The sequence below is a fragment of the Microcaecilia unicolor genome, chromosome 7 (genome assembly GCF_901765095.1).
Source record: "Microcaecilia unicolor chromosome 7, aMicUni1.1, whole genome shotgun sequence".
Classification (NCBI taxonomy): Eukaryota; Metazoa; Chordata; class Amphibia; order Gymnophiona; family Siphonopidae; genus Microcaecilia; species Microcaecilia unicolor.
The window spans coordinates 191,345,359-191,366,075 of NC_044037.1; the positions used below are offsets into that span (position 1 = coordinate 191,345,359).

Here is a 20,717-nt window from a genome sequence, read left to right on the forward strand (position 1 = left end):
ATGGGCATCTACACGGTTAGCATGCGCTAAAAACGCTAGCGCACCTTTGTAAACAGGGTTCTATATGATTTGATTTCTGACTTTAGTTATGTACCCCTGAGGCAGTCCTTGACAAGTGAAACGTGAACTACATCAGGTAGAGTCTTTAATAAAAATTGTAAATTTAGGAAGTTTCATCTGGGATCTGTTCTTTCTCCACCCTCCTTAAGGAGTCATCTCCTATATGTGTAATGATACACACTAAGATATTGTATGAGTTTTACTTCATAGGACAATTAGTCTAACTTACAGTTTTCTAATGATTGTTTCTTTAGAAAAGAAAATTCATGAACCCACGCACAATAATGAAAACACTTAAGGAAACTTAATCATCAGGGGAAAAAAACCCAATCAACTCATGCATCCACAATATAAGTAGACCAAGATCCAGGAAATTTATATATATAGAGAGAAAAAAAATAACATAAGAAATATTCTTAATTAATAGATACCAGTTCCAAACAGGATCTCATAGCCATGGCTAGCCATGAGTAGCAACTTAAATGGCCAGTTGGAACTATCAAACCCTCTTCCCTATGAGCACTCCCACCACTGATCCTCACCCGACCTCCCTTCCCCAATTATATTCCAATCCGCAGTCATGAACTACAAGCTTAACCCTCACCCACACCTCTAAACAGAATCCCCCCCCCCCCAACAGACTCCTCAGCCTCTGAAATGTTCCTCCTCAGCCCAAGCTGGAAATTTTTTTTTTGCCCTGGTGTATACGGATGGGCAGGAGGGATTCCCAGTCCCTTCTACTGTCACTGGCACTGATGTCCAAAATAGTTCCGGCAACCCCTAGAGGTAGTTAAGTACCAGAATGTGAAAAAAAAAAACCCAACAGTTAGATGCCTAAGTGCACTTAGGCACTATTCTGTAAAGGGGCACCTAAGTGTTTTCGCATATTATTGCAATGGGGGAGTTAATATAGGAGAGGCATGGGTGTTCCAACTATTTCAGTACACATGTTATTGAATACTATCAGTTAGGTGCCTAACTGCTGCATTTAGGTGTTCACATTTACACCTGCCATACAGTTGGTGTAAACAGTGGCACCTAAATTATGGCAACCAACTACTAACTTATGCTAGTATTCTATAACGCATTAAGGGGATCTTTTAGTAAGATGCGCTGATGTTTTTAGCTTGTGCTAAAAATCAGCTGGCGCTAAATGCTGCGAGCGCATGGGCGTCTGAGCATTTAGTGCCAGCTGATTAACACCGTAGTAAAAAACCCTCTTGGTGCACAAATTTGCTGTTATAGAATACTAGCGTAGCACCTAGATTTTGGGTGCCTAATCTTTAGCGCCCTTTATTCGATTACACATACCTCCAGATTTTGTATAGGTTACCCAAATTTGGATGCAGATCCCAGATCCTTGCATAAACTAATTAGTCAATTAAGAGCTAACAATAACTGGAGTTAACAAGCACATACTTTTTTTATGCCTAACACCAAAGGGACCAGGCCATTGGTGGGGGCATGGGCAGGTCAGATGCATTCCTGGGATTTAGGCATGATGTTATAGAATAGTGTCATTTATATGACCAACTGCCATTAGTTAGGCACCGTAGTCACTAGGCATACATAAAATTTAGATAAAGAAGGGAGTACGTAGTCAATCTATCTCATTATACTCGACTTCACATAAGATACGTCCTTATTCAAACACAATGCTCTAATTAATCAAAAGGCGCTTTAATAGGATCGTCAGATCAGCGTGTCTGCCTCTATAATGGCTAGTTATGAGCCAAGCATGTTTAGGAGGCAGTACTGCCTCTATAGTGGCTAATTATGAGCCAAGCATGTTTAGGAGGCAGTACCGCAATCCTCATCAACCCCAATTTTTGTTTTTTGTTTTACTTATTTTACTTATTTTTTCATTAAAGTATTCACTTGTATCATTTATCTTAATTTTTCCACACTTATTGTCATCTTTAGATTCCAAATTAATACCTAGCTTTTCAGCTTCAATAAATAGTACATAATGGAGACTGGATGTCACCGACATAGATCCATGTTTTGCTGTATGCTGTCTCAAGGTAGTCTCCTGTAAAGTAAATCATGAGGGTAAACTAAACTCTCAATATTATTCAAACTCAAATTCCCAGGTATAAGATCAAATTAATTAATTGGACCATTGTGTTTGAATAAGGACGTATCTTATGTGAAGTCGAGTATAATGAGATAGATTAGTTAGGCACCAGCATTTACATAAGCTTTGGGCAGTCATAAGTGCTCACACCCAAAGTTAGGTGCAAGATGCACCATAAGCCAGTATTCTGCAAAAGTCATTTCACGCAGAGCACCATTTTTTGGCATAGTGTGGATTTTCCTAGCTCCTAACTTTGGGCGTCATTTACTGAATCTACCCCTATGTGCTTAATGTGGTATAGTAAAAGGACCCCTACGTGCATTCAAAATTATTTTAATGAACAGTAACCTATGAATAAATGTGCATTTTGTTGATTTGCACGCTTTAAAATTTTTTAATGAAAGTTATAAAACAGTGAAGCACTAAATGCAAGGATTCCCAAAGTCCATCAATTTTTTATTGAAGGTTCTTAGTACAATGTGTTGAGAGGACTTAACATGGCCATGTTTCGGCAAATCGTGCCTGTTAGGAGTCTTCTTGAACTGTTGTGAATTGAGAACGTGGGCAATGGATACAAAGTCCCAATTATGTACCAACTCAAGTGCACCTTGCAAATCTCACTTCCTGGCTCTTTTTGAGATATGCAGTGTGCACTTGAGCTGATACATTATTGGCACTTTGTAACTGTTGCCCACATTCCTAACTCACAACAGTATGTTTTTGTTTGTTTTTCATAATCAAAGAAGACTCCTGACGCAGGCACGATTCGGCAAAACATGGCCGTGTTGAGTCCTCTCAACACATCGTACTGAGAACCTTCAATAAAGAATTGATGGACTTTGGAAATCCTTGCTTTTTGTGTTTCACTGTTCTGTTTTTGAGGCTGCATTTGTGAGGCCTACATCACTTTTCCTTATATTAATGAAAATTATAAAATGAACCAAACAATATGAAAATTGAGGACATTTCCAAAAAATTCTGAAAATGGATCTTTTTTTTTTCTTCCTCTACATGCGATTGGTAGCCTCATGTTCCATTCAAAAATTAGAGGTGTGAAAATAGCAGTAACGTTTTCCTTGTTTGAGTCCAGTAGAAATAGTAGATATTCAAGTCTGAAATTCATCCATCAAAATCCAATGTGTTCATTGCTTTGAGGATTTCTGTCAAAAAAAGATGTTTACTTAGCTGACATATCCTCCAAACTTTCCATAGGTGTGATCAATCAAGTGTAACAAATAGCACATCTCTGTTCATCTTCTTTGAATAGCTATATGTTGCTTCAGTATTTTCTATATTAGTTTTTGAAGCTTGTCTATTTCTAATATTGAACTTCCCTTTTTAAATTTCTTTTCAGTCTATACGAGAAGTGACGGGGTATGTGTTGGTAGCACTTAACAAGTTTGATTATCTTCCACTGGAGAATCTACGCATCATTCGTGGAACAAAGCTCTATGAGGACCAGTATGCATTGTCAATTTTCCTCAACTATCAAAAGGATGGTCATTTTGGACTTAGGCAACTCGGTTTCAGGAACTTGACTGGTAAGTGTAGCATTTGTTAATAGATTGAGGCTATGTGTAACTGTGGGTCCTTTTACTGAGGCACGCTAATGATTAGCACACGCTAACCGCCAGATTCTATATATCGCACCAAGATTTTTGCATGGAAATTGAAGCGTATTCCATAGCAATGTGAATAATTTGTATGTCTTTTATAAACTAATGGAATATTCATATGTTGGTTTCTTCCTTTGTCTCTCATTTCCATTTATTTATTTATTTATTGCATTTGTATCCCACATTTTCCCACCTATTTGCGGGCTCAGTGTGGCTTACAATACATTGTAATTGATGGAAGTACAATTTGTTACAATACGATTATGGGTTACATTGTGAAGAGTTAAGGGAAGACAAAGTCAATTCAGAATATCATTTGGGGGATATAACAATGGAATGTAACAATGGGGGATGATAGGACGCTAGAACAATAGCCAGAGAACGTTAGGGTGTAACAGTATTATCTGTGGGTAGAGTTTTAAGTGTGGTGAAGGTACGGGGAAGAGAGTTCAGAAGAAGTGTATTGGTGCATTTCTATTAGTGTGTATGGACTTCATGTGTTTTGATCCTTGCAGTAAATTTTCTCAAAGAGATGAGTCTTCAATAGTTTGCGGAAGTTGGTTAATTCGCAGATCATTTTCAGGTTGCGTGGTAGTGTATTCCAGAGTTGCGTGCTCATATAAGAGAAGGTTGATGCATGCAGTACTTTGTATTTTATGCCTTTGCACTTAGGGAAGTGGAGATTGAGGAAAGTTTGGGATGATCTTTTAGCGTTTCTGGGTGGCAGGTCTATTAAGTCAGACATGTATGCAGGGGCTTCACCGTGAATGATTTTGTGAACGAATGTGCATACTTTAAAGGTGATACGTTCCTTGAGTGGGAGCCAGTGTAGTTTCTCACGTAAGGGTTTTGCACTTTCGTATTTTGGTTTTCCGAAGATGAGTCTGGCTGCTGTATTCTGGGCTGTTTGAAGTTTCCTCAATATTTGCTCTTTGCAGCCTGCGTATAGTGAGTTGCAGTAGTCCAGATGACTGAGTACGAGTGATTACACTAGGTTGCGGAAGACAGATCTCGGAAAGAATGGTTTAATTCGTTTCAGTTTCCACATGGAGTAGAACATCTTTTTGGTTGTGTTGTTAGCGTGAGTCTCAAGTGTTAGGTGGCAGTCAATAGTGACTCCAAGGATTTTTAAAGTTTCTGAGATTGGCAGATTTAGTTTAGGTGTGTTAATAGAGGTAAATTTTTTCATTTGTATTGGGAGGTAAGTATGAGGCATTGAGTTTTTTTCTGCATTCAGTTTCAATCGGAATGCATCTGCCCAGATGTTCATGATGTGTAAACTTTGGTTGATTTCGTTGGAGATTTCATTGATGTCTTGTTTGAAAGGAATATATATCGTTACATCATTGGCATATATGTATGGGTTAAGGTTATGGTTTGATAGAAGTTTTGCCAAGGGGATCATCATTAGGTTGAAAATAGTTGGCGACAGGGGGGATCCCTGTGGTACTCCACATTCAGGTGTTCATGCAGCAGACGTAGTTAAATTTGATGTGACCTGATATGAGCGTAAGGTTAAGAACCCCTTGAACCAGTTTAGGACATTGCCTCCGATGCCAAAATATTCAAGTATGTGTAATAGGATTCCATGGTCAACCATATCAAAGGCACTTGACATGTCAAATTGTAAGAGGAGTATGTTGGTGCCGGTTGCAATCATTTGTTTAAATTTGGTCATTAGGGTAATTAATACTGTTTCTGTGCTGTGATTTGACCGGAATCCTGATTGGGCGTCATGCAGCACTGAGAACTTGTTGAGATAGTTTGTGAGTTGTTTGGTTACCATCCCTTCGGTTATTTTGGTTATTAGTGGTATTGATGCTACTGGTCTATAGTTAGTTATTTCGCTTGCGTGTTTCTTTGTGTCTTTGGGTATTGGAGTGAGTAAAATCTTTCCTTTCTCCTTTGGGAACAGTCCATTTTGTAGCATGAAGTTCACGTGGTTTGTTAGATCTATTATGAATTGTTGAGGAGCTAATTTCATGAGGTTGTTTGGGCAGATATCTAGTTTGCATTGGGATTTGGTGAATCTTTTAAGCGTTTTAGAGATGAGGTCCTCTGACAGTAATTCGAATTCGGTCCAGATCCTGTGTGCTGGATATATTCCGTCTTCTGGGTCTAGACAATTTAGGAGTGTGGAGTATTCAATAGGGCTGGTGGGTATTTTAAGTCGTAATTGTATAATTTTCTCCTTGAAGTATTTCGCGAGGTCGTCGACCCCTGGTGTATCTTTGTTGTTGTTTGTAACTGGTGTGGTGTCTAGTAATTTATTTACAAGGTTGAAGAGTTTGTGTGTGTCTTTATAGTTTGGTCCAATCATTGTTTTGTAGTGTAGTCTTTTAGTCTGTTTTATGGTATATTTGTATATCCTCCGATGTGATTTCCAGGCATTCAGTGTGTGTTTATCTTTCTTTTTGTTCCATGCGCGTTCTAGTTTTCTGACTTGTGTTTTGAGTTCTTTCAGCTCTTCGGTGAACCATGAATTTGATTTTTTTCCTACGTGATGTTCTGGTTTGGATTGGGGCGATTGTGTCTAATGTAGTCTTACATATGTCATGCCATTCTTGGAGGAATTGAATGGTGTCTGTGTTTATTGACCATTCGTTTTGGTAGACCTGTTGCCAGAATGTTGTGGGGTCTATTTTTCCTCTCGTGGTGTAAGTTGTTCGTTCATGTTTGTTGACTGTGTTTCTGTGTATTTTTCGCCAATGGAGGGAGATGTATGCTTTGTGGTGGTCTGTCCATGGTGTGGGTGTCCATCTTGTATCTGTAAGTAGGAGAGTTGAGTCTGGGTCAAATTTGTGTGTAATGATGTCTAGTGTGTGTCCTTTTTCATGTGTTGGTTGAGTATTAGGTGCGTGTAAATCCCAGAGTTTTAAGAATTCTTTGCATTCTTGTGTGCCAGTTGAGGTGTCGTCTTCGAGGTGTAGGTTGATGTCTCCTATTATGAGGATGTTTGAGGCAGAGACACATGTGTTTGAGATGAAGTCCATGAGTTGCGTTTGGGAGTCTTTCCATTTTCCTGGTGGTCTGTAGAATAGGATTGCAATGATGTTTCAAATTGTTTAATCTGCTCTGATCATTCATTCCTCAAATTTATATTGAGATGTATCCAGAGTGCAGGTGAGCTAGTTCTAGCATGGAGATCACGAGAGAAGGTTGGTTTAGATATTTTGAGCTTCCATTTCAGTAGTGCCAGGAGCAGGCAGTACCTTTGTAGATTAAAGAAGTTCCAGAAGCTCTGAATATGATCTTCCTTTGATAAATGCCAATTGTAAAATCTTGCATATGGCAGACTTTGTTCTTGGTAAAGCTCCTCAGAAAGATCTTATAGTTTGGCAGATAGAAGTGATTGGCATCTTGCAGCAAATAAATATTATGCAGCAACATTTTCTGCTAATAAAAGAGAAGTCTTTATAAATCGCACCACATTGACTTAAGATAGTTCTTGGGAATTATTAATGTTGGGGTCAATATTCAAAACCAGTTGTGCAGTCAGTGGCATTGAAAAAAAAATGCCAAACCACCAAAAGGCATAAATGTTCCATGGAGAAGTCAACATCCACGCAAAAGTTATCTGTTTAGTAAAAGGAGGAATTATGAGCATTTTGGGGCCAGGGTCTAAATCTGTTTATTTGCCTTGATATATTATTCTTCAATTTTGTTTGTCAGAGCAATTTACAATCTAGGAAGCACCAATTTAAAATATAGAACAGTATAAGCATAAGAGTAGGTCAAAAGTTAAAAGAGCAGACAGGAGAAAAGTCTGGGGATGCTATACCCCAAAGGGGGGCAAATCTGTCAGCCACAATTTGCCTCCTGCTGAATGTGCAAGTGAAAAGAATAATACCTTAAATCTAGGGAGTAAGTACTCGGAGCATAAGAAAATGGAATAGCATTCCAGAGTACAGAGGAAGTGTGGAAAAAGATGCTTTGCTGTGTGGATTCGAGCCTGGTTCCGCGAGATGAAAGTGGGTGAAAATCATGGATAATGAGTAAAGCGCAAGAAGGAATTTGTGGGGTAACAAGAAGGATGAGGTAAGGGGGAACAAAGAAGGATGGCATTTTATGAGTAAACATCAAAATTTGAGGGGCCCTTTTATTAAGGTGTGCTGAAAAATGGACTGCGCTAGTGTAGGCGCGTGTTTTGGGTGCGCCTGTAAAAAAAGGCCTTTTCAAAATTTTTGACGAAAATGGACATGTGGAAAAATAAACATTGGTGCATGTCCAGTTTGGGTCTGAGACCTTACCTCCAGCCATTGACTTAGTGGTAAGGTCTCACGCGTTAACTGTGTGGTAATCATCTACGCACATAGAATTACGATTATCGCCCAGTTTCTGGTGCACATAGCAAATGTGCAGCAAAAATAAAATTACCTCAAGGGCCACATGGTAGCTGGGTTGTATCTCCAAATTGACACACATTGGGCGTGCATAGGCGCTTACGTGGCTTAGTAAAAGGGCCCTTAAATTGGATGCTGAAAGCGATATGCAAATGACGAAGTGCCAACAGAGGGGTGGCATGGTAAAAATAACTGTCACGAGAAAATATTCATATTGCCGTGTTTCTCATATCTGGTAGGCATTTGCGATCTACCTGAGTTATGTTCGAATAAGTAAAGCCCTGAGAGACGGAGAGCATGGAAAAGGATCATCTGGGATGTGGATCCAATTGGGATCAGACAAGGCAAAACTGGTGCAAATGGCAAGAAATAACTCTTCATCAAGTTGCCAATTTGTTTGTCAAAAGACAGTTGAGACTCCACAATAATATCTAAGTACCTAAATTGACTTACAAGGGTTACTGGTAAACCAAAGAGAAGGGGAGCAAGAGACAGAGGTAATTTATCCATATAGTAGCAATGTTTAGTCACTAGTCCAATAAATATAAACTATTTAGGGTGACCACAGGAAAAACAAAACTAAATGTCTTGTGGTGCTAATGAATGAAAACCAAGTTACTCCTTATGTTTTTTTCATGATGCAGTTTTAGAGAAATTAGAATATACTAATTATTTTGGATAAATCGGCTTCATTGTAGGCCATCTAGATGTCACCACTGTATGGGGGAAAGGGAAAGGAGTTAGAGAGCGTGGGTGGGTTGTGGACTATTTATCTGAAAATCTGGAGCAGTAAAAGCCTGTTGTTAGTGGTTTGCTGTTATATTTAAAGTTGTATTTTTGGCATTGATCCAATAAACACTTGAATGACAAAAAGAGATCACAAATATTGTTTACCAGAAAGGACCTAGAGTGTAGCCAATATAGAAAAGATCATACCGTTAATTGGAGCCAGATGGGATTTGTGTGTATGTGTTGGGGGGGGGGGGGGGGGGGGATCACTGTTTAACTGATAGGGTGAAATTCAGTAAATTACATTCAAAATTAAGCACTATCTAAGCAATTAACACCAATTATTTTTATTTATTTCTATGGATTTTGCTCAAACTTTTTTCCGTGGTAGCTTAAGGTGATTTACATTCAGGTACACTGGATATTGTTAACACTGTGAACAGTTCATTAAGGGTTCCTTTTAATAAGGAACATTAACGGATTTAGGGCTATATTCTATATATTGCACCTGAAAACTGTGCATAATAAGTTTCCACCTAAGTGTATTCTGCAAACGACGCCTATATTTAGGCACGGTATACAGAATATGTTTAGTTGATATCACAGCACTTAAAACTACACACATCCATTTACACAAAGAGAACTGCGGCGTAAATGCCGACACGTAGATTTAGATGCACAGGGGCATATTCTATAACAGTGTACGTAAATTTTGAAACGCCCATGAAATGCCCATTTTGGCTGTGTGCATTAGAATTTAGGTGCTGTGCATTACAGAATACACTTAGCGAGTTGTGTGCATAAATTATAATTATTGCCAATTAGTGCTAATTATTGCTCATTAAGACCTGTTATCAATGCTGATTAGCTTGTTAAGCCAATTAAGTTATGCGCGTTGTTATAGAATACACTTGGATTTCAACGCAGAGCACTAGGCGCGATATATAGAATCCGGGGAGTTAGTGTGCACTAACAATTAGTGCATGCTAAATGCTATTTTATACCTATGCGCTTCTTAGTATTTAGCACATGCTAATTGTTAGGACACACTAAATCTGTAAGAGCACTTTAGTAAAAGGATCCCAACTAATTAATTTGCATGTGTATCTGGGATCCACACCCAACTTTGCATGCCTACATTTGGGCAACCTCTATAGAACAAAGGGGATACTGTCTCACTGCTTGAAACAGGTGAACTACAGCATATTGGCCATAAGGAGCATAGGGCCCAATACTCAGTCCGCAGAAGTTAGGCAGGCTGACTCCTACGGTTGGCGCTGAGCCCGGATATTAAATGTTGGGCCATTTCCGGTGACCAGAATTGAATATCTGGATGTATTTGGGCTGGTTTCAATATTAAGCACATAAGCACCACCATACTGGGAAAAGACCAAGAGTCCATCAAGCCTAGCATCCTGTCTCTGACAGCGGCCAATCCAGGCTTCAAGAATCTGGCAACTCCCCCCTCAAAAAAAATAAAAATTAATAATGTTCAATGGACTTTTCCTTCGGGAATCTGTCCCAAACCCCCCTTAAACTCCGTAAGGCCAGCCGCTGCCACCACATTCTCCGGCAACGAGTTCCAGAATCCAACTACACGCTAAAGAAAGAAAAAACAATATTCAACCGATTAAGTTGAAACCACCACAAAGATAGGCCTGCTATTTTAGTGACCTAATTGGGCCGCAAAACTTGGCCAATGATGCACTGAATATCGGTGAACAGCCAGTTATATCATGCAATATATCTGGTTATCCGCTAAGGGCCAGATTCTATATATGTCGCCTAAAAAATCTGCATGGTGAACATTTCCTCCTAAACGTATTCTGTAAGATTTAGGTGCAGTATATAGAATACGCATAGTTGATATTCCAGTGCCTAAAACTATATGCGTCCATTTACACCAACAAAAATGTGGTGTAAATCCCTGCACGTAGATTTACGCGCACTAGGCCATGTTCTCCAAACCTATGAAATGCCCATTTCTCCACCCATAGCCATACCCCTTTTGAACTGCGCACATTAGAATTTAGATGCAGTTCATTACAGAATACTCTTAGCATATTGTGCGCATTAATTCTAATTATTACCAATTAGTGCTCATTATTGCTTGTTAAGTGCTGTTAAAGACACTGATTAGCTTATTAAGCCAATTAAATTATGTGCATTGTTATAAAATATGCTTGGGGAGATCTCGCGATGCTGTGAGCTGGAAGGACGCTTCGCGCTACAGCTCTGGGACCCCGGCTCCTAAACGTCCCCAAAACTAAGGAAAACAGCTGATTTGCTCCCCTCCCGCGACTATACGCAGCTGAGAACTTTATGGACAGATATCTACGCTGCTCTCCCGGTCAGATGGCACATAAAACGGTGAAAAAAGAGAAAAATAAAGTTGGGAACGAAACCAAAATGGCGGACAATGAGAGTGAGTTGAGAACGGAGTTCTCCGAATCCCAACTAGCGCAGATCACAACAGCGATTATGAAGGCATTAGCCCCGCAGTGGGACTCTCTATCCGAAAAACTAGACAGCTATGCTGCTGGCTTTGACAGCTTGCAAACACGCGTGGGAGATGTGGAGACATGAGTAATGGTGTTGGAAGACGATGTGCGAACACAAGGGCCTGAGATTTCCAGTTTAAAGCAACAATTGAAAGACCTGACTGATAAGTTTGAAGATCTCGAGAATCGCTCGCGGAGAAACAATATAAGGTTAGTTGGCCTACCCGAAAGCATACCGGAGGCTAATATGGCAGAGTGGCTGGAACAATGGCTGGGCCGGGAACTGGCGCTGACAGATTCAAGAGGGCCATTGGTAGTAGAAAGAGCCCACAGGGTAGGCCGAAAAACCGAAGACGCTAACCGGACCCGAGTGGTAATAGCAAAGGTGTTGAACTATAAACATAAGCAGGAAAACTTACAAGGTTTCAAACTGAAGAGAGACACTCTGACCTATAATTCTAAACGAGTATTAATCTTCCAAGACTTTTCTCGGACTGTACAGGAAAAGAGGAGACAATTTCACCCCCTGTGCACAACATTGATTAAGAAAAAAATCAAATTTATGCTAACATATCCAGCTCGGCTGCGAATCTTTTACCAAGATAAATGGCAGCACTTTGATGCAGTACAACCGGCAAGAATATTTCTGAATGGCCACGGATTACTAGCGGGAGACTGAAAACGGCTGAACAGGCGCGGGAGTCTGGTCATGAGGTATAAGCAATTGAGAAGGTGAGGGGAAGCACGAGGAATGGGGGGGCAGGCGGGAGTCGGGGCTCCTTAGCGTCACAAGGGATCCCCACTTTCAGCTAGCGCTGGAAGGTTACATAGGGTTTTCGCAGAGGGTGATGGGGGGAGGGGAGGGAGGGAGGGAGGGATAGGAAGAACGGACAATCAGTAATGTATGGAAAAGAAGCTTCTGGGCAGGAACGACGACGATTAATATGGGAGGACAGACACCATCAATGGATAGGGGGGGAAAGAGTGGTCAAAGAATTAGACACAGCATATAGGACTAGGACCCATACAAAGCAACACCATGCGGCCCAAACATGCCAATTAGACTAGCTACATGGAATGTGGGGGGAATAACCTCCCCCATAAAAAGAACAAAAATCTTAGCTGCCCTAAAGCGACATAAAATAGATATCGCTTGTTTACAAGAAACGAGACTGTCAGACCAAGAGCATAAAAAACTGAAAAAGCAATGGGTTGAGGAGGTTTATGCGGTTTCGGCCCAGGGGCGGAGGGGAGGAGTGGCTGTTCTTGTACGGAGAGGAGTGCCCTGTAAATTGACGCCAATAGAACGAGGGGAACAAGGGAATTACATACTGCTTCAGGGGTGGGCGCAGGGAACAAAATTCCACTTACTAGTAATATACGGTCCTAACATACCGGATAAGAAATTTTACCAGCGCCTGATGGCTAGATGTTTGGCACTCCGGGAGGGGAGCTGATGGTTGTGGGAGATTTTAACTTGATTTCTGACCCCACCTTAGATTGCTCTGCGACCGTGTCACCATATTACCGAGGGTACAGATCTCAGATGTGGCAGACTTTTGCCAACACACTGGGCCTAGTAGATACTTGGAGGACCCTTCATTTAGGAGAGAGGGACTATACTCACCGTTCCCGGGCCCACAACACGCAGGCTCGCCTAGATTACATATTAACAGACCAGTCCCTTTTCTCCCGGATAAAGGCAGTCCACATAGGCCCTGAAGAAATCTCTGATCATGCCCCGGTGTGGGCGGACATAGAATTAGCCCTGGAGACAGTGGGGGGTGGCCCGGGCTGGCGCTACCCAACCTACCTAGCTAGGGACCCCCACTTCAACCAATATATACATACTAAGTGGGCCGAATTCAAAGAGCATAACGCGCAACACAAGGACCAGCCTCAACTATATTGGGCAACCTCGAAAGCAGTGCTGAGAGGTGACATAATAGCCTATGTATGCAGAAGGAAAAAGCAGCTGGCGAAAAGTTTACTACAGTTAGAAAAACAAGCCCAAGTAGCTAAAAGGAAATATATTCAAAATCCTAATGCGCACACAATGGAGGCCCTGAGGGCGACCCAGGTGGCCCTTAACACTCTTATACACGAGAAAGCTACTCACTCCATGAGCTACCAAAAATATAGGCTCAAGCGATTTGGGAACAGATCAGGGAAATTGATGGCCAGAATAATTAAGGGGTGGGGAGGTTCCAGAATTATAGAAGCGATTAAAGGCCCTAATGGACAGATAATAAATGACCACAAAACAATAGTCGGCCTATTTACGGAATATTTTGCCTCCTTATACGGAGCGGATGTGGGGGGACGGGGGGCATTCTCGGAGATCCAACACTATCTGGAACAGGCGAAGGTCCCCAAGCTGACAGAATTAGAGCTGGAGGCCCTAAATGCACCCTTGCAGCTTGCTGAACTGCAGGCAGCGATAAAGACCCTAAAGACATGCTCAGCCCCAGGGCCTGATGGATACCCTGGAGAATACTACAAAAACCTAACGATGGAAGTAGTGGGCGACCTATTAATTTATTTTGAAGAGGTAATTGGGACAGGTTCATTCCCCTTACATGAAAATGCAACATTAATCACCCTGATCCCGAAGCCAGGGAAGCCCAGAGAACAGGTGGCGTCCTACCGGCCTATCTCTCTCATAAATGTAGAGGTAAAATTGCTAGCTAAGATATTGGCAGAGAGGATGGCCGTATCCCTTGCTAGGATGGTGACCCCGGAGCAGGTGGGTTTTGTCAGAGGGAGGCAGTCCTCTTTTAATGTCCGGCGACTACTGCTGGCGATGGCTCGCTGCCAGGCGGAAGGGGATCCCGCCCTGGTAGTGAGCCTCGATGCAGAGAAGGCTTTCGATAGGGGCGCCTGGCCATACCTGTTCCAAACGCTAGAATACATGGGCTTTGATGGATGGTGCTTAGAGGTGATACGGGCACTTTACAGGGACCCACGGGCTGCACTATTAGTGAATGGAGTACAGGGCCCACGATTTCCGATAATGAAAGGGACGAGGCAGGGATGTCCCCTATCACCCCTCCTTTTTACTATAGCCCTGGAGCCACTGCTTCGAACTATGATGTTAGCCGAGGAGGTGAGGGGGGTTGATCTGGGGCATGAGCAAATCAAACTCTTAGCTTATGCTGATGACCTGCTCCTGGTGCTACAAGAGCCAGTGCGATCTCTCCGGGGCATGCTGACTTGTCTGGAGACCTATGGACACTACTCTGGATTTAAATTGAACTATGACAAATCCTGGGCACTCCCACTGATGCCTTCGGTAAAGAACGCCTGGCGTGGACCTTTCCCTCTCAGGTGGGCGGAAGATTCCCTCAAATACTTGGGGATACAAATACCAGCAGACTTGAAGAAGCAGCATGAACTTAATGTGACTGCTTTAAAGTCAGATACTAAGTCGAAGCTGGAAGCATGGGAGAGCCTCCCAATATCCCTATTTGGACGAGTGGCACTGTATAATATGTTTATTATCCCAAAATGGTTATATGTCTTTCAAACAGTGCCTCTTTACCTTTCCAAAATGGATGAACGACAACAGAACAGACTTTTAAATAAATTTCTGTGGAGAGGGAGGAAACCACGGCTCCCGTTGATGATGATGTGCACCCCTGTGGAATATGGGGGGGGTGGGCCTCATTAGCTTACGACATGTGACTGTCGCCTGCGGAATGCGGCATATCAATGACTGGCATAGACGAACCTCAGATTTTTCAAACACCCCCCTGGAGAGGCGGATGTCCCCGGTTGCGGACTTGGGATGCCTCCTACACTTGCCAGGTGGGGAGACTCCTGTGGAGCTGCACCAGTCAGGCATAATGCCAGCGGCGCGGGCCACATGGCGCTGGGTGTGCCGCCTACATCATTTCTCGCCAAGGGTAACACCATTCTTACCTATATGTGGCAACCCGAGGTTCCCAGCGGGTAATTTGTACCCAACATTTGAACGCTGGGAGAGACAGGACTCAAATATATACTACAGGCAGTGACCGATGAAGGAAAAATTAAACCCTTTACGGAGCTACAAAGGGAGTATAATATCCCCAACAAAGACTATTGGCATTATTATCAACTGGCACATTATATTCGGGGTCTTCCTTGGACAGACCTGACTGAAGATGTCAGAGAGGAACTATCGACGGCATTCTCTTTTGAAGCACAACAACGAGTACCACTGACCTTCTACCACAGACATATCAAAGACTCAGCCTCAGAATTGGATTATAAAATGTTGGCGGAGACCTGGACCACAGATCTTGGAACCCCTATTGTAGTAGAACACCTTAAATCCTTTATTCTGGGCATTCGTAAGAGGTCCAGGTTCACTGAACACTGGGAGATATGGTATAAATTTGCGCTCCGAATGTACATTTCACCACGTAGAGCATTCCACATGGGGACCTCCCCCTGGGGAGAGTGCCCGAGATGTGGTGCGGAGGGCGTACTGATTGGACACATGTTCTGGGGATGCAGGAGAGTGGAGAAGTTGTGGAGGGAGGTACTGTTGCAGGTCTCCACTTGGTGGGGATCAAGGTGGTATTATGATGTATTATTACTGTTTGGCAGACCACGCCTAGGACTACCAGCGCCTAGAGGCTATAAATCATTTGCCAATAAGGTGACGTTAACAGTACTGCAATCGCTCCTGGCAGGGTGGACATCCGGGCAGTGTCCGGGAATTCAACAATGGTGTGTCAAGTTGATTGTACTGATGAGACTTGAAGGGCTGGATATACGGGACTGGAACTCGGAAAGAGGTGTAGAATTCCAGGACTGTTGGAGCCCCTTCTGGAAATCGTTGTCACCTGGAGTTAGAAGCAGACTTTTAAATGTTTGAATGCTTGCCTGTTCTTCTGGGAGGGGGGAAGGGAGGGGATGGGGAGTTAATTTTTTTTTTTGGGGGGGGGGGAGAAAATAAAATGTTTGGTGACGCAGTTAGAGATGATATTATGATACAGTTTCGCTTTATGTTCGTGTTGGAACATTGTGTAAGTTATGTTACCACTAATAAACAGAATTAAACATAAAATACGCCTGGATTTCTGCGCAGATTTCTAGGTGCACTATATAGAATCTGACCCTAAGAACAAACCGGCAATATTCAAGAGGAGATAACTGGCTATCTCCTGATGAATAATGCCAGATAGCAGGTTAAGAGCCATGAAACTGGCCAGTTAAATGGTTTAGATATCAGGCAAAGTATATGAGAAAAGGCATAAACCAAGCATACATAGACAAAGAAATCAAACTGCCAAATAAGGAAATGTTAATTATGTAAAGCAGGTTTACATATATTTAGATATTTCGTTCCACCCTGTAATTCAGTTTGCTTGCTCAGATTAAAACTATTTGACCTTGCAGATACAGTATATTCTCTAGGTGGCCTTTTTCCAGACTTCCTCTGCTCTGGATTCATCTAATACAGTCTGCAGGAGTTTGTTTTCAATCGCATAAAGCACACATGTGCATCAAATACATCAGTTTTGCATTGTTATTGGCACAACAGGGCACATTTTCCATGAGTTCAGGGCTCTTTGAACAGTTGCTAGGTATTGTTTTGCTCAGTCATCCATCCAGGGGCTTAAAATGCTACTTCAGCAGCCCTTACAGCAAAGTAGAGGTTTGTGTCAATAACTCATGCTTTCATAAACTTTAGACATTTGCCTTGCAGTTTCTTTAAATGGGTAAAATGTACAACCTTAAAAACAAATTTAGAAAATAATATTTACTTGTAAATCAATAAACAGAATAAAAGAAGAAAGAAAAACAGAAGAATGCAAGTCAATTTGTAAAACATGCATCTCGTAAGGTTGTATACGGGTTTTTGATATGATTGCAGGTGACGTGTGTGTCTGTGTGGGAAAGAGATGAGATGGAAAAGAAATCTAAACTTTACATATTTCTAGAAGGATACAAGAGTGAACATCTTGCCTGGCAAACAACGAAAATATATGTGTAGGAATGGGGTCATGGAGAAGAAGATAAAAAGAATTTCAGCACACATTTAAGAAACACTGAACTCATTATGCTAGCAAAAAAACGTATCACGGGCAGAAAATTCAGTTGAAGAGAATTATTGTTTCAGCTGAGTAGGAAGTCTGTGTTAGTCGCCTACAGACAGTTACAGATTTATTTATTTATTTTTCTTACATTTTGTACCCCGCGCTTTTCCACTCATAGCAGGTTCAATGCGGCTTACATATTATATAAAGGTACTTATTTGTACCTGGGGCAATGGAGGGTTAAGTGACTTGCCCAGAGTCACAAGGAGCTGCCTGTGCCTGCAGTGGGAATCGAACCCAGTTCCCTAGGACCAAAGTCCACCACTTTAACCACTAGTCCGCTCCTCCACTATTTATTTATGTTGCATTTCTAGCTGGCATTTATCACCAAAAAGATGCAATGCAACATCAACACAAATATTACCTATTAAGTGAAGTATAAAACACAGGAAAAACCATGAAACAAAGCCAAAAGCTCTTGAATAAGGAATAAATGAAAGAATGTAGCATAAACTAATCTATACAAAAGGCAAAAAAATGTCATAAATGTATGAGCGAGTTCTTTCCTATCTTAATCGAAGTTCCTTTTCTTATTCTTTCTTTGGTTTCATTTTTTATAAATCGCTTTGACCTTTTGTTAGCAGAGGCGGTATATCATACTTTAGAATAAACATAATAATAAAAATGGAAAATACTATCCCTGATGTTACAAAATCGACCCAACAGAGAAGGGAAGCTTTTTTAGCATTGAAAGTAAGAACGTTAGAGATAGGCGGGTTGTTTTTCCTCGCTTACCCGTGTAAATGTTTAGTTAGGTTGGGTCAGGTTAAATATACCTTTTATTCACCAGAAAGTCTAAAATCATTTCTAGATTCTAAGCAATTGTAAATAGTTAAAGTAAATGGGAGTATTTACGCCACCAAGTTTCTTTTGTGTATAGATATGAAAAACTCTTCCCTAACTCTGATTGCCTCATGATCTTAAATGGGGTCTAAGGAAGCATGATTATTCTGTTTGATAAGATTTTGAAAAGTATGTTAATACTTTCTCTTGTTTTATTGTTTATATGAAGAGTTATTAACTTCTGATTAACTAACTATTGCTGTATTTCAAAACAAGTGTATTCTTGTTAAAAGTGAAAATTAATAAACAAATTGAAAGAGAAAAAATGGAAAATACTAAACTAAACCAATAAGAATTTGTGAGGGAGTGCTATACGAGAATCCCGGTCCTCCCTAAACACACTTCCCCACCAGGCCACCTTAACAGAGCCAGGGCTGGGGAATTCAGCCGAGAGGATATGGTCCAGCTAGAGAAGATAAAAGTCAGGCCTAGAGTAGAGACTTGCACGGGAATGGGGTTTGCAGGAATCCCATGGAACCTGCGGGATTTCCGCAGGGATGGAAGCAGATCTGCGAGATTCCTATGGGGACGGAAGCTGTTTCTGCGAGATTGCCATGGGGACAGAAGCTGTTCCTGTGGGGTTCCCGTGGAAGTGTATGCTGCACTTGCACCAGCCTCTCTCTTACAGAGTACCATGTTCTTTGAGAGCTGTCTCCTCCTCCTTGCTTTAACAGCACAGATGGGGAAAGTCTCCATTAAGGAGGTGGTAGAGAGACAAATGGTGACGGAATTCAAAAAGGCAAGGGATGAACACAGAGGATCTCTAATTAGAAAATGGAAGTTATAAAAAAACCTAAACTTAAATGACTGCATGTGTGTGGATGTGTCGAGTGACGCTTAGATGGTGACTCCGGCTGTGATGAACTAGGGACGATACCGGGCAGACATATGGTCTGTGTCTCATATATGGCAATCTGGTTTAGGATGGGCTGGAAAGAGCTTAGAAAGCAACTTTAGTGGCTGGAACATGAGGACAGTGCTGGACAGACCTTTACAGTCTGTGTCCCGCAAATAAGAAGACAAATAGGCTGGAGTGGGCTTTGATGACAACTCCAGCAGCTGGAACATAAGGATAGGGTCGGGCAGACTTCAATGGTCTATGACCCAGAAACTCCAAAGAAAGACAATAATCAAGTACATAATGTCATGTTCATTGTTGATTTAATTATGAATTGTAATGAGCGTGACTATTGGGCAGACTGGATCGTTCAGGTTTTTATCTGCTGTCACTTACTATGTTACTATTAATCCTCTCTGCTCCTGGGCTGATGCACAAACCTCAGCTCTAACATAGGCATGAGCATCAGATGTCACCTGACCTACTGGCGCATGCATGTGGTGACCTCTTAACACATAGTGCCAGTGAATCAGAGACAAGTCTTACATGTGTGCACCAGAGTGTTCCAAGTTCTTTCCTTACCTGCAGTGCTACGGTTCAAACACAGAGAGAGACAGAGAGCCGACTGGAATTTTTTTATGTACCATTAAATTCTTGTAGGGACGGGTGGAGACAGGTTAAATTCTTGCGGGGGTGGGTGGGTGGGGATGGGTAAGATTTCTGTCCCCGTGCAACTCTCTAGCCTAGAGCAGCCCCATAGACTGTGTTCCACTATATATGTGTAAAGAAGGTTATGTAGCTTACTTGTTGGCTTTGCCTGCAAGGTAGGGTAGGCTCTCTGATTGTTTTATGTTTTGCAATACTGGCCTGAATAAAGGATGATTTTGTTTGTTCTTAAAGCCACCTCAGTTGTTTGTGTACAGGCCTTCCAGAAGCCCAAAACATGAACACTCACTCGCACTATGACAAAAACTAAAAGCCCTCTAAAATAGTCAACTTATCTTCGGGCAGCAGAAAGTCAGATAATCCTTTGTTAGGCAAATTTTTTTTTCGGGGAAATTTATGGACATGGCCCTCACTAGTCTACGTTTGTAACAGAAGTGGTCAATAGAGACCATAGGGTCTATAAAGGTAAATAGAAACATAGGGGATCAGTGTTCATTTGTAGTCTAGCATCTCCCTGCTCTCTCTCTCTCTCCTCCCAATAGTACAACTTCTCCCTTTTCCCCAAACAGTGCAGTTCCCCCTTTCTTCTCAACAGTGCAGCTTCTTCTCCTCTCTCTTCCCTTCCTCTCCTTCCCCCATAGCATCTCCCCCTCGCTCTCCTTTCTCCTTCTGCCCTATAGTCAGCATGTATTCCTCTAACTCTCCCCTTCTTCTTCTCCTTTTGTCAGCATCTCCCCCTCTTTCCCACTTCATGTCCAGAACTTGCTGTCTCTTCTCCTTCCTTATGTCTATTTCCTCTCCTTGTCTAGCATCTCTTGCTCACTGTCCCTATCATCTCTCCCTCTGTTCCTCTGCCCCTAGTCCAGCACTGTGCTCACTTTTCTACACCTTCACCACCACCAACAGCATGAAAGTAAAGTCAACACAGGGCCTTGGAGACAGACTTTCTGTGTCG

General features: G+C 41.9%; 1 protein-coding gene across 1 annotated transcript in view; it reads left to right on the plus strand.

The window, feature by feature from the left end:
* The window catches only part of ERBB4 (erb-b2 receptor tyrosine kinase 4), a 1,861,028-nt gene that overhangs the window by 988,359 nt on the left and 851,952 nt on the right, over positions 1-20,717 (plus strand). The window contains exon 3 of the mRNA XM_030209189.1: positions 3,492-3,678. Within this exon, the coding sequence (XP_030065049.1) occupies positions 3,492-3,678 (187 nt within the window). The remainder of the gene's footprint in view (positions 1-3,491; positions 3,679-20,717) is intronic.